This window comes from Mustelus asterias, chromosome 19 (genome assembly GCF_964213995.1).
Source record: "Mustelus asterias chromosome 19, sMusAst1.hap1.1, whole genome shotgun sequence".
Lineage (NCBI taxonomy): Eukaryota > Metazoa > Chordata > Chondrichthyes > Carcharhiniformes > Triakidae > Mustelus > Mustelus asterias.
The window spans coordinates 44,766,009-44,780,750 of record NC_135819.1 but is presented as its reverse complement, the minus strand read 5'-3'; the positions used below and the strand labels follow the sequence as shown (position 1 = coordinate 44,780,750).

The 14,742-nt window shown below is 42.7% G+C and overlaps 1 protein-coding gene across 1 annotated transcript in view; it reads right to left on the bottom strand.

Moving 5' to 3' along the window:
• Nucleotides 1–14,742, bottom strand: part of lamb4 (laminin, beta 4) — a 103,230-nt gene that overhangs the window by 19,349 nt on the left and 69,139 nt on the right. Inside the window, exons 24-28 of the mRNA XM_078234709.1 lie at nucleotides 13,032–13,243; nucleotides 12,668–12,764; nucleotides 10,442–10,814; nucleotides 7,466–7,620; nucleotides 1,955–2,163 (exon numbers count right to left, since the gene is read on the bottom strand). Of these exons, the coding sequence (XP_078090835.1) occupies nucleotides 1,955–2,163; nucleotides 7,466–7,620; nucleotides 10,442–10,814; nucleotides 12,668–12,764; nucleotides 13,032–13,243 (1,046 nt within the window). The remainder of the gene's footprint in view (nucleotides 1–1,954; nucleotides 2,164–7,465; nucleotides 7,621–10,441; nucleotides 10,815–12,667; nucleotides 12,765–13,031; nucleotides 13,244–14,742) is intronic.

Genomic DNA, 14,742 nt, shown 5'->3' with positions numbered 1-14,742 from the left:
TACCGTGCCACCCTAAATCTTTGTATACTCTACCCCAGAGGGCAATGGATACTCAATTGATGAGTTTATTCAAGGCTGGGATGGATGGATTTTGGGGACTAAGACAAGGGATATGGGAATAGGGTGGAAAAGTGGAGCTGCTGCAGAAGTTTAGCCATGACCTTATTGATTGGGCCAAATGTCCTATTTCTGTTCCTATTTCTGATCTCCTCGTCTGGGTACCTGGAACTTCCATTTAAAGGAAGCTTGAAATGTACTTCAGATATCTCAAAAGTAGATCAGATAAAAGAGTGAAGTTTGAAGGAATAAAAACAGAAAATACTGGATAAACTCAACAGTTCTGGCAGTATCTGTGGAGTCCATGTGACCCTACTACAGAACTAGGAGTGGACCAGAAATGTTGACTGTGTTTCTTTCTGCACAGATGCTGCCACACCTGCTGAGTTTATCCAGTATGTTCTGTTCTTATTTCAGACTTCCAGCATCCGCAGTATTTTGCTTTTATTGAAGTTTGAAGATTTTTGCATATTGCACATGACTACACTGAAAAGCAATTCGGTATTCTGCAGTGTGACACAAAAGCCCAATTTTGAATGCATCATGAGGACGGTGACCATCTTAATGACTGGTAAGTTTCTGGACAGGATTAAAATAGGTCCTAAAGTATGAATACTAGGACATCTATTTTTCTTTTCTCTCATTACTGTGGTATGTTTGTTGAGAATGCATGGTTAATAATATGGCTTATTATTGAATCATTGATTGATACAGCACTGAAGGAAGTCATTCAGCATGCCAGCTGTTTGAAAGAGCTACCCAGGTACTTCCTATCATCTAAGATTAAAGCAAATTACTGCAGATGCTGGAATCTGAAACAAAAACAGAAAATGCTGGAACATCTCAACAGGTTTGACAGCATCTGTGGAGAGAGAATAGAGCCAACCACTCAAGTCTGGATGACTCTTCCTCTCATCTGCTCCGTTCCCATTTCCCTTTAACTATTTTTTCAATTCCCCTTTGAAAGATACTGGTGGATCTGCTTCCACCACGTTTAGTGGCATGCATGCATTGCAGATCACTGCAATCGCTCATTGTCTCCCTCATGCCCTCACTCTGTCTCTGGTTCTATCTGTCAATCTCTTTTAAATCTGTGTCCTCTGGTTGCTCCCCCTTCTCTCACTGGAAATAATTTCTACATACTTACTCAATCAAAACAATTCATGATTTTGAACACCTCTATCGAATCCCCTCTTAAGCGCCTTGGAATCATCCCAGAGTTTCCAGTCTCCTCACACATGAGTGGCATGGTGGTACAGTGATTTGCACTGCTGCCTCACAGCGCCAGAGATCCGGGTTTGACTCCTGGCTTGGGTCACTGTCTGTGCAGAGTCTGCATGTTCTCCCCGTGTCTGCATGGGTTTCCTCCAGGTGCTCTGGTTTTCTCCCACAGTCCAAAAGACATGGTTAGGTGCATTGGCCATGCTAAATTCTCCCTCAGTGTACCTGAATGTGGTGACCTGGAGATTTTCATAGTAACTTCATTGCAGTGTTAATGTACGCCTACTTGTGACACTATTAAATAAACTTTAAACTAACTGAAATCTTACATGCCTGGATATACATTCTAGTAAATCTCTTTTGCACCCTCTCCAAGGCCTTGACATCCTGGGACATTAAGCATGGCCAATTAACCTAACCGCACATTCTTGGGGTGTGGGAGGAAACCAGAGTACCCGGAGGAAACCTAGGCTGACATGGGGAGAATGTGCAGACTCCATACAAGTAGTAACCCAAGACTGGAATTAAACCTGGGTTTCTGGAGCTGTGGGGCAGCAATGCTAACTACTGTGCCACCGTGCTGCTATTTCAAAAATACTTTTCATTTCTTTGCCGTTAAATGATTATTAATCAGCCCATCTTTCCTTAAAATGGTTTGAACAGATGCTGGACTCACCTTATTATTTAGAATACTCAAATCCAATAGTTTTGCCTTGTTATTGAGTGCATAAGTATCATTTCGATCGATCAATTTTGCTTTGTCTAACAAGGCATCTGCCCCTTCTCTTGCTGTTTCTGAGTTGTTCAGCAGCACTTCAGAATCATTCACTTTTTGCTGTGAGGCTACTGAATCCTGATAGTACTTTACAATGTCTTCAAAGCGACCTGCCAACAAAAGGAAATTAATTACATCATCATCGCTTGAACTGAGCCTAACCTTTGACTATAAATTTTATCACCGTTATACAGTCTGGCGGAAGAACTGCCTGAACACAATTTGCAGAGTGAGCTGAATTATTTTATTAAACTATTAAAAATTGATATTCTATCCATCCTATCCACATATCTTTTTGTTCCTTTCTCTCACATTCACTTAACCAGCTTCTCTTTACATGCGTGGTGTGGTTGTTTAATGGGTAATGGCCAAGCTTGGCAAAAGTCCTAGAAAATGATGGCTCGGTATAAGTCAAGTAACACCATAATCTTCAGTAACATTTGTGCCTGAATAATAACACACACTATAGATAGGCCACTACTGTGGTGCAAGCAGTGCAGGCTCAATGGGCCAAACGGCCTCCTTCTGCACGGTAGGAATTCTATGATATGAAGCTTTCAGCAAATTCAGGAGCAGATTGTACATGTGCGTGAAATGTGGAGGCCCTGCTGAATTTAATGACGGGATCTTACCAGAATTCTGTACTTTGTTTCCCAGCTGGCTAACTGCCAGGTAGGAAAGCCCCGTGTAAGAAACCACAGGCGGAGTGTCCAAATTCCAACCATTGAAAAGGAACAGCGCATGGTGAGGGGCTCCGAGTGCAGCAGCCAGGAGAGATGGAGGGAGGGAGCAGTTAGGTGGCGATGGGGCAAATCAGTGGGCCGCAGGGGTAGAGGCAAAATGTGGTAGGGCAGTGATGTTGTTGACTGGGAATGGAGAGAGGAGAAATCCTGGCGATGGAGGAAGGCTTGTGTTTTGGGGTTGGGGGGGAGCTGTGTGGTGGTGATGGTGGAGTGGGGGGGGGGGGGTTGCTGAGTATGAGCTGGGGTGTCAGCAGATCATGGCAGAAGATTTGCTAAGGGGGTTGGAATGTAGCATTCCTGCTCCTCCTGAACCAGTAGCACTCCTGGATCCAGCCACCCCAGTCTCCTTTGCTGGCCAGCATTAAATTCAAATGGTGGCCAAAACCAGAGGCGCTAGGCTTCATTAACATATAATAATGATGGACCTGTGTCTTCAGAGCGGGTCACTGGGATTTCCCCAAACCCGTGTGCTTAAACCAGGAGTGGATGCATCTACAGCAAGTTTCACACACTTGCCAATTTAACCACCCTCCTCCTGACTTTCCCCCGTCGGATGTGTGATTGTTGGGTGGGAGGGTTGTGGTTAAAATTCCCCTCAAATCTCAACCTTTGCACTAATTTTTTTCACTTTTTATACCTTTGTTTACTGAGCCTGAATCTAGTGTTGACAATTCTCAAGCATGCTGGTCATTACTTAAACAGCTTAAAAAAGCATAGAATAAGAAAAGATGAGGTGCAATCTGCAATATGATGGATTTTTACTCTCTTAAGGGAATGTCTGCCATCTTCAAAAATGAATCAAGGCAAACATCAATAACTTAGTCGTGATCTCATTTATACCAGGAGCACAAAGGAATATATTTCTACATAAGAATGGACCCAAATAGTTTTCTCTGAATAGAATTCCCTGAATTCATCATTTAACAACTACAAGTGCAACAGAATAAATGACTGGGGAAACGAAAGGTGGAAGAAATATGAAGAGAACATTCCATACATTAAGGATCAAGAATTCACTTATTGCAACTAATTAAATTCAACTGGTAGAATAGGTTTGGAGCAAGGTTAGTGAAGGAAAACCATGCATTTCACAATGGAACAAAAGCAGATACACTGAAGGGACAAAGGTACAAACCTAAGAACAATGATAAGGAATTTCATGGTTGTTCTCCATCCCAACCCCAAGCACATCACAAGAAAAGCATTGAAGAAAATATCTTGAAACAAAATTTTGCAAAGCAAAGTAAACTGAATCAAAATAAAGATAGGAATTCGAAGCAAACAAGACAGGCCTAAATCTGGATTAGCAATAGAACTGAGGTACTGCTAAGATAAGATATGCTTCATAGCTTCTGTTCTGTGCAGCTGAGTTTCAAGGACATTAGCAAATAAAACAGTTACGGCTTAAGTACGGAATAAATCAAGCAACACCTAACCTGCCTTAGGCTTGTGACAGGATGTTGTTACTTCCATGAGTGGGTTGTAAAGCAAGTGTGAATATTTTATGACACCGCTCTATTCAATATGTTTGCTGTCAACTGCTATCAGGAAACATTCTTGTTGCAAAGGGGCCTGTAAAAAATGCTATTAATATGGTACTGTATGCAACCTGATAAATAGGAATCTTTGTTTGGATTTATGACTATATATATATAAATATGAGATGTGTAATGGTGGAAAGAATGAAAAACTTAACTGAGTATAGTATGTAATAAGATTTAAGATGTGATGTTATGGACTTGTGAAGGAATTACAAAGCCATCGTAAAGATTTCAGTCGCGATCTTACCGGCTGTTCCCGCTGCAGCGAGGTCGGAGAATTTGGCGCCCAGCCAAATCTCCGTTCACTGCAGCGGGATGGGAAAATCCTGCCGACGTGAATGGCTGTAGGATTCCGGCCACCATCTCTATGACAAATCTTTCTTTCTCACAGGGGAAACAGGTGTTAAAATATAGAAACTTACCTTATTCCGGGCAGAGGCCGAGGACTCTATTTCTCAGCAGACCTGAGAGTTCTGGGCATGTACAGAGTGCAAGAAGGTGACAGGCTGCGTACGCTCCAGTTTGTTGTTTTAGTGGAAGGACTCAGCCATCTGGGACATCGGAAGTGCGCCTCCACGGAGCAAAAACAAGGATCACGAGACCCAGGATTTTTGGTATCATAACATGACGAGTCTCGAGGAGAGAGAAGAGGAGGGACCTCAGAGAGAAGGAATTCAGGGACAGGTCCCAAAGGGAGATTTGATTTATTATTAATGTATTGGGATACAGTGAAAAGTATTGTTTCTTGCGTGCTATACTGCCAAAACATACTGTTCATAGAGTACATAGGGGAGAAGGGAAGGGGTGGGTGCAGAATATAGTGTTGCAAATTATAGGTTGATGGGACAGATCAGTTTAATATATGGTCGGTCCATTCAAAAGTCTGATGGCAGAAGCGAAGAAGCTATGGTGAGTATGTGACATCAGACATTTGTATCTTTTTCCCGACGGAAAAAGGTGGAAGAGAGTATGTCCAGGGTGTATGGGTTCCTTGATTATGCTGGCTGCTTTTTCGAGGCAGCAGGAAGTATAGACAGAGTCAATGAATGAAAGGCTGATCTGCGTGATGGACTGGGCTATGTTCATGACTCTTTGTAGTTTTTTGCGGTCTTGGTCAGGGCAGGAGCCATACCAAGCTGTGATACACCCAGAAAGGATGCTTTCTATGGTGCATCTGTAAAAATTGGATCCATGGGGAAGAAGCCACTGGGAGGAAACCACCAGGGAGATAAACCACTTGGGAGAGAACGAAAGAAAGAGGCTCCAAGCAGCAAAAATGCTGCTACTGGTAACCTGCAGATAGTGAAGGCTCAAGGGAATCCTGGAAAACTGAACTGAGTGGAAGGTTGGTGACTGTGGCTGTTGGGGGAAAAGGTAATCATTTGGAGCAGTGATGTGCTGCTTAGAATGCTTGAAGAACTGGAATTTAGGCCTTTAGCATAGAAATATATAAGATAGGAGCAGGAGGAGGCCATTCGGCCCTTCGAGCCTGCTCCGCCATTCATTACGATCATGGCCGATCATCCAACTCAATAGCCCAATCCTGCTTTCTCCCCATTCCCCCCAAGTGCTATATCCAGCCGCCTTTTGAATACATTCAATGTTTTGGCATCAACTACTTCCTGTGGTAATGAATTCCATAGGCTCACCACTCTTTGGGTGAAGAAATGTCTCCTCATCTCCGCCCTAAATGGTCTACCTTGTATCCTTAGACTGTGACCCCTGGTTCTGGACACCCCACCATCGGAAACATCCTTCCTGCATCTAAGTCAGTGCTGGAATGAAGCCAGTGGAATGTAGTCTCAGGAGAAGAGGTGAGCAGTCGTTGAGGCAGTCTGAGTTGGAATGACTTTTGCAGTAAATTCAGAGGCATGGGGCGGAATTTTCCCATCCCGCCCGCCACAGGAATCATAGCGGGTGGGACACGGACCATGCAAAAGTCTGTTGACCTTGGGCAGGATTTTCCGGCCTTGTGGCGAGTGCGGCCGGAAAATCCCACTCATTATCTTTGAAAGTGAACTCCTCATGAGGAAGGCAGAGTTTTAATGAGATTGTGTAATGACCCCTAACATCTGGGTGGGTGCTGAGAAATCTGTGGGATCTGTATTAGTCACATTTGCCATTTGTTGTGCAATGTGGTCTGTTGGATCACAGTTTGCCCGTTAATTTACACATTTCTCATGTTAAATCTGAATGTTAAGAGTATAAGATGGATAGTGTAAATTGTTTTTTTTTGACTTTGCATATTAAAACTTATTTTGGTTTCTTTAAAACTGTAGAATTTTCTGGCTTTGTTCTCTTAGTAAGTATCTTGGATCTCAAATCCTGGAATCCCCTTACTAACAACAGATGAATGTACCTACATCACATGGACTACAGTGATTCAAGAAGATGGCTAACCACCATCTTCTCAAGGGCAATTTGGGATGGACAATAAATGCCGGCCTAGCCAGTGATGCTCACATCCTGCGAATAGAATAAATGAAAAAGATAATTACATTGTGGCCAGTTTCTAACTCATCTATATTGGAAAGACGGAGGATGAGGGGTGACCTAATAGAGGTGTATAAAATTATGAAAGGCATAGATAGGGTGAACGGTGGGAAGCTTTTTCCCAGGTCGGTGGTGACGTTCACGAGGGGTCATAGGTTCAAGGTGAAGGGGGCGGAGGTTTTAACACGGATATCAGAAGGACGTATTTTACATAGAGGGTGGTGGGGGCCTGGAATGCGCTGCCGGGCAAGGTGGTGGAGGCGGACACACTGGGAACGTTTAAGACTTATCTCGATAGCCACATGAACGGAATGGGAATGGAGGGATACAAAAGAATGGTCTAGTTTGGACAAGGGAGTGGCGCCGGCTTGGAGGGCCGAAGGGCCTGTTCCTGTGCTGTATTGTTCTTTGTTCTTTGTTTATCTATGAGCAGATCCAGTTGACCCCATATAGTTAAAGCATTAACATCCTCCCCCAAGTGACATCATTTGGACATTTAAAAACAGAATTGTAAAATGGTTATTTCAATGAACCACTTTAATTTTAATAATCACCATTTTAATCAACTAAGTCCAGCATTCATTTGACATGGATATACTTCAAAGGAATGTTGATTTAATGGCTCTTCCACTTACCCGTTATATAAGCTTTTATTCGGGGGTTGTTTCTGAATCTATTCATGTCCTGAATGAACTTGTCAACTTCCTTCTCAAGATCATCAATGTCTCTATTAAGCTCCCTGGTGTCATTTGTAATATTCACATTTGGATCAATCTGCATTTTGGTTTCACTGCATGGCAAATAAATTGTAAAGTTATTAAACATATTATTACATAACAGATAAATGCATTGTGGACAATTACTGTGCGGTTATGCATTAGCAAACACCTTGTGTCTCACGTTATGACTGTATGTGCTGCATTCAATTTTTTTTACAATCTTGCCAAAGCTGTCACCCAATATAGGTGGATTGGGACCAGAAACCAGCTGCCGTGTAATTTAAATTAATTAATGATGTGATGTTACTGTACCTTTAAGAGTTTTCTTTCTACATCGTGTTTTCTGCAGTTGTAAGCTGGCCTTTTTGGCTTCAGTTGCTTTTTCATTAGGGCACCAGCTTGTCTGGAGATGTCCTTTTATTGCCGCTTAAATGGGGGTTTGTTTATTTTTACTGTGGGATCTTTTATGGCTTTGCCATGAAAGGTGTTAGAAGAAGTGGTTGGCAGGTCAGGTGACAGGATCTCTTTTGTTTTCAGTTTTGAGCTGCTCTTTAGTCTAGTGTTAGAAGGGACATCAAGCTGGAAAGAGTTGTCTCTCTTTCTCTCTCTCTCTCCCTAGTTTTGGGAACTCTGCTAGTTAGGTGAAAGCCTTCCTGAAGTAGAAAATCTACTGTTGGTTGTTTGACCAGAGAGTCTCTCTGGTGTCCTGAGAAGCTGTTATGACTTCAACCTGTTCTGAGTGTATCAGAAGACCTGCAGCATTCACCCAAAGGACTCAGTTCCAGTATCACGTGAGTATTAGTCTTTGCTGTGTTAAACCTTTGAAAAGGGATTGGTGTGATTGGATCATATTAGATATATTTGTTAAGGGTTATACATTATTGTGGTTGTTTTGTTTTGTTGGTAATTGATGGAAGTTATTGCTAATATCCTTACTATACATGTTAACTATATTCTTGAATAAACTTTGTTTGATAAAAGCTCCCTAGTGGGCCATTTGAATCATACCTGAAGTGAAACATCTCATGCTTATCCTAGCTACATTCAAGATGCAAAACTTATGATCCAGGCAACTCCATAAAACAGTTTGGAGTTTCTGACCTGAACCATAACAATAACCACAAAACTCTTAATGCTTGTACATTGACAGTCATGTGAGCTTCAATCCTTTCCTACACCTCCCCAATTACAGAGCAGTGTGGCTGATGTGCTGCATAGACGTTGGGAAATGTATACAATGAATAGATTTCCACATGTGTCATTCCACATCATTGTAATATATTTACATTTCATTATTCCAAACCTGAATCACCCTTACCCCACACCTGCCCCCTGTTATTGAGTAACTAGTTGAGCCCGCCCCACGAACTTGAAGTCATGGGACCCACCTCTTGTCATTTTTGTTCAATGTTCCCAGTGGTACGGCGGAGAAAGCTATCATTGGTGCTAGCGGCTTCAATACTACTTTTTCTATCCACTATCGCACTCTGCCAAATACAGGGAAAATTCCACCAGATTCTAGCGGGACTGGAATGTCCCATCCATAATGTGTCAGTTTAAAGTTTATTTATTAGTGTCACAAGTAGGCTCACATTAACACTGCAATGACATTAGTGTGAAAAGCCCCTGCCTACGTTTGTGGTTTTGTGCTGGAAGGGCATCTAATTGACACAGGCCTGTCAGCCAGCCAGCCCAGGTAGCTGCCCCAACCAGCAGCATTGGCTGCTTTCACCAGCTCACCAATGTCCTGGGGTGAGGAAATTTCAGGCCTGGTGCCCTGGCCAATGACCACACCACTGTTTTTTTTGGATGGGATGGGGTGGGGTGGTGATTCCTGTAGTCCCCAAAAGTTCTTGGGCAGAGCAGGATAGCTGGCCCTGTCTGGGCCCAAGCTACTTTCACTGCATTCTCGCCTCGTGTTACAGAAGGATCACAGCTATTTAGATGCAGGACATGTGATTGTCCAAGTAAAGTAAATCCTGAAATAAAATAAATGGAAGACTCACAGTCTCTGAGCCATCTTTCATTAACTGGAGAAATGTATTCAGCCAGTTTTTCAACTAGTTCCTTCATGTTTCAACATTTTTTCCTTTATTTATGCAAATACTGTAAAATATTCTTCACAGCCTGCAGCCATTACCAGAAGACCTTTGCCTACAATCTGAATTAATTTAAAAAACTCCCACAAACTAACTGCTAGAGGGCTAGGGTGGCACGGTGGCATAGTGGTTAGCACTGCTGCCTCACAGCGCCAGGGACCCGGGTTCAATTCCTGACTTGGGTGACTCTGCGGAGTTTGCACATTCTCCCCGTGTCTGCGTGGGTTTCCTCTGGGTGCTCCAGTTTCCTCCCACAGTGCTGTTTAGGTGCTTTTGCCATGCTAAATTCTCCCTCAGTGTACCCAAACAGGAGCCGGAGTGTGGCGACTAGGGGATTTTCACACTAACTTCATTGCAGTGTTAGTGTAAGCCTACTTGTGACACTAATAAAATAAACTTTAAACTTTGACTTTAGTGTGTAGGTTGTCACCACGTCATAGCGCAGTCATGGACAAGGTTGAAGCAGAAAACTCAATGCAAGTGTAGGTTTTAGTGTGTGTTATGATGCATGGGAAAGATGCTTAGTATGTGATGCATTCCAGCTAAAAATGATGACTGGGTTAGAACTTGTCTACAATATTCCAGCACATCATACTAGAGCTTCCATTTCACTTTAATCACTGGAGCAGACAATTGCATTGCTAGTCTCTTGTTACATTTAAAGTAAGGTTGGCCCCTGCAGTAGATTTAAAATTGCAAGCACAGTTATCCCATTGCGAGGGGCTATAAAACTTAGTGCGTTATAATCAATGAATACTTTATCCGTGCAGTCATATAAAATGGAGTACGCTACCTGATATTTAAAAAATAATCCATTGTCTGTTGAAATGCGTCAGGGGAAATAACGGAGTCATTCAGAATGTTGGCTACCGCAGCAATTTTCTTTTTCAGCTCCTTAAACCGTTTATTAAAGGAAGGGCCTAGTTTTACTCCGGGCCCAGAGATGGTCTTGTTGGCCAAGCTTTCAGTTGCTGAGGTCAAGGCGCAGATCTCTTCATCCAGCAACTGGAAGCAGGGATGACACGGTGTGCATTTTGGAAACTCCTTGCAGTAACCCCAGGCACATTTGTTGCAACGCTTTCCTGTTACGCCTTCACGACAGTTACAGGTGCCTGTCGTCTTGTCACATGCAGGACTCCCTGTTCCTTCAAATTTGCAATTGCAGGCTGCACGGGGAATATTGAAAGAACGATAGTTTTAAAATGCTCCTCCTGAATAAGGTTTTGTGATTGACATGATATTCTGGGTCACCGTTTCAATGGGAGGAAACAGGATGAAAATTCAGAACTGAAACACATTTGACTTGGACTGTTAAAATTGCAAAATGTATGAGGAGTAAAGTACTGCTCAATGGACACATTAGAACACAAGAACTAGGAGCAGGAGTAGGCTATCTGGCCCCTCGAGCCTGCTCCACCATTTAATAAGATCATGGCTGATCTTTTCATGGACTCAGCTCCACTTACCTGCCTGCTCACCATAACCTTTAATTCCTTTACTGTTCAAAAATCTATCCTTGCTTTAAAAACATTCAACGAGCTAGCCTCAACAGCTTCACTGGGCAGGGAATTCCACAGATTCACAATCCTTTGGGTTACCTCCTCAACCCAGTCCTAAATCTGCTCTCCCTTATTTTGGGGCCATGTCTTCTAGTTCTAGTTTCACCTGCCAGTGGAAACAACCTCCCTGCTTCTATCTTATCTATTCCCTTCATAATCTTATATGTTTCTATAAGATCTCCCCTCATTCTTCTGAATTCCAATGAGTATAGTCACAGTTTACTCAGTCTCTCCTCATAAGCCAACCCTCTCAACTCCGGAATCAACCTAGTGAATCTTCTCTGCACCCCCTCCAGTGTCAGTATATCCTTTCTCAAGTAAGGAGACCAAAACTGTACACAGCACTCCAGGTGTGGCCTCACCAGCACCTTATACAGCTAGCAATGAAGGACATAATTCCATTTGCCTTCTTAATTATTTGCTGCACCTGCAAACCAACTTTTTGTGAATCAGGTCCCTCTGCACAGCAGCATGCTGCAATTTTTTACCAATTGTTTTACCATTTAACACAATAAAATGAAACATCATAAACAGCCAAGTGGAAACAACCTCCCTGCTTCTATCTTATTTATTCCCTTCATAATCTTATATGTTTCTATAAGATCTCCCCTCATTCGCCTGAATTCCAATGAGTATAGTCACAGTTTACTCATGTTTGCATTTGCTGAGGAACATTTCCACTTCTCGTTCACGGTTCTTAATTTCTTATAACCATTGTTCTACCTTAACATATTGTTTCCCCATCAAGCTGCAACACTGGCTTTCAAATAAAGGCAAAGGTGCACTTTCTATTCTGAAAAGAGGCAGATTTCGAGTCGTGATGTTAGGAACACCCTATAGATTAAGTCCGCAGGCTTTGATAGTGAGTGAATTACAAGATCAAGTCATAAATGGTGTACTTTTCTCCACTGATGTTCCAAGGTATATATTCTGGCACCACGATGGCTTATTAAGCAGCTGATGCTTGCTTTTGGCCTATTCCTATCGATGGTAAACCCCCGATTCAGATTGTTTCGCTAATCCTGCCATTTTATGTTCGGAGACAATCACTCTATTTATAAAGCATGGTACCCGGAGAGCAAGACGCAATGGTTAGGTACGAGTGAAAGCGAGTTAAAATGAGTCATAATAACACTTCAAAAAGGTTATGGCGGTGCCACTCTCTTTAATGCAATGGTGGGAATATGTAGAACATACACAGTATGGGTTGTTAGTTGAGACACATTGACAGTCTGTCCAATTGACAGACAAAAAAAAGCTTCGAAAATAAATGGCAAAACAAGCACTGATATAGGTTCTGCTGAAATCCATTCCATAAGTTCTCGGTTACTAACTGGTAACAAAATTAAAGACAATTCCCTTTTGTTTCCTTGGTTCCAAAAATGTCCTGAATCTTTGGAATCTTTCTAAACAATTTAAGCCAACTGTGCACAGGTGCTGTCAGAGAAATAGATACTCACGTTTACACAGCACCCTTGGATCTCCATAGTAATTATCTTGGCATTCGGAACATGTTTTGCCACCATAACCATCTTTGCACTGACAGTGTCCAGTAAGCTGAAAATATGTAATTGGAACTAGGTTAAAATGAAATGTGAAACACAGGTTTTTAAATTGCCAGTTAAATGAGTGTTATGGCAGGTGTAGTGATACTAGATTCAATATAGTGCCATGTTTAAATGATTGAACAATGGTTCCCTCTACTGGACTGATAAGCTATGCTCAGCACTTTTCTGTTGCTTCAGAAATGGCTCTTAGTCTATGATTAATTAGCCATTTTACACTTTCAGTGATGTTGTATCTTTGGTTAAACATGCTTCTTGCCTCATCACAGTGAGTGCTGGCAGAGTTCCGAGGATCACAATGGCAAGGCTCACATCCTCTGGGCTGGTTCCAGAAACCTGGAGCACATCTGTCACAGCTGCTCCCGATCACATTGGGTAAGCACGGGCACTGACCAGTTGCTTGATCACACAAACATATATCATCAGAAAGACAATGCCCAGTGTCGACTCCAATGCCATTGCAAGCACATTCTGAAATAATAATTCAATAACAAGATTGATTAACATATAAATAATGAACTTGCGTTTTCCTATGGTGGCTTTCACATCCTTTGACTGTCACTAAGTGCTTCGCTTGTCATAAATTATTTTTGTCATTATATAGTTACTGCTATTATGTGGTTAAATGGAATGATAAATAACGGGGGCGATTCTCCCATCCCGCTGCACTAAAAAATTAGCACAGCAGGCCAGGAAATTCAAGTGGCGCCCGATGCACGGTATCTGCGCTGGGTGTCCCGCCCCCATGAGCGTCTCCACGCCTGAAATCGTCAGGGAGCCACATATATTATTCAAATATAAACTTAAATATATTTTAAATACAATTAGCGGGCCTGGGACTGAAATCTCTGGGCCTGCTAGCATTCCACCCCCACCCCACCACCACAGTGTTTCACTCCAGCGGGGTTCACTATAGCTCCCCACTTTCGGTGATCTAGCAGCCCAACCCCGCTGGAATGAAGGGGGCGCAATAGGGGCCCCCCAGAGGGTCGGGTGGCGGGGGGAAGGCGGGGGGGGGTGTGTGCTCCCTGTACATTGGCATCTTGGCAGTGCTGGCCTGGGCTCCTGGCACTGCCCAAGGGGCAAAGTGCCAATGCCCAGGGGGCACCTTGGCACTGCCCACCAACATGTGACTCCAGACCCACAACAGTGTGGTTGACCTTTACCTGCCCTCTGAAATGGCCTAGCAAGCCACTCAGTTATGTCAGACTACTACAACTGGACGGATTACTCCGCATTGACCTTAGCCAACGGGAGGAGAACCCTGCCCCATCGATCCTGCCATGTCCTCCTCACTAACTTCTGATAAAAGCAAAATACTGCGGATGCTGGAATGTGAAACAAAAACCGAAAATGCTGGAAAATATCAGCAGGTCTGACAGCATCCAGGGTCATCCTGACTCGAAACATTGGCTCTATTCTCTCTCCATAGATGCTGTCAAACCTGCTGAGATTGTCCAGCATTTTCTGTTTTTGTCATTAACTTCTGTGTTGGTGCCAAAATTGGGAAACTTCTCCCAGAAACCAGTCAAGCAACGTGATGGTTATTACCTGATGCCAACTCTCACCTTCACCTTTTCTAGGGTAATTATGCATGAGCAATAAATGCTGGCTTTACCAGCGACACTCGCATAAAATGAATAAATCTTAAAAAATGGTAGGCCTTTGATAACCTTTTTCTCATTTCTTTGAAGGAGACACATTTAAATTTATGAATGCAATAATGGAACAAATGAAAATGAAGTGTTGGTCTTAGTGTACACAGTAAAGAAAATGGATTGTGTTTATTCCTTGACATGGACATGCTATATACATATTAAACACTTATTCAAACACTTTCTGCTTCTGGACAGGTGATAAGAGGCAATCAGTACTGTTTGAACTGTCTGTCCTGTACACAATACTAGTTACACAGTAATCAGTCAACAGCACTCCAAAGCATAGGCCACAAATGTACTAATGAAATTCTA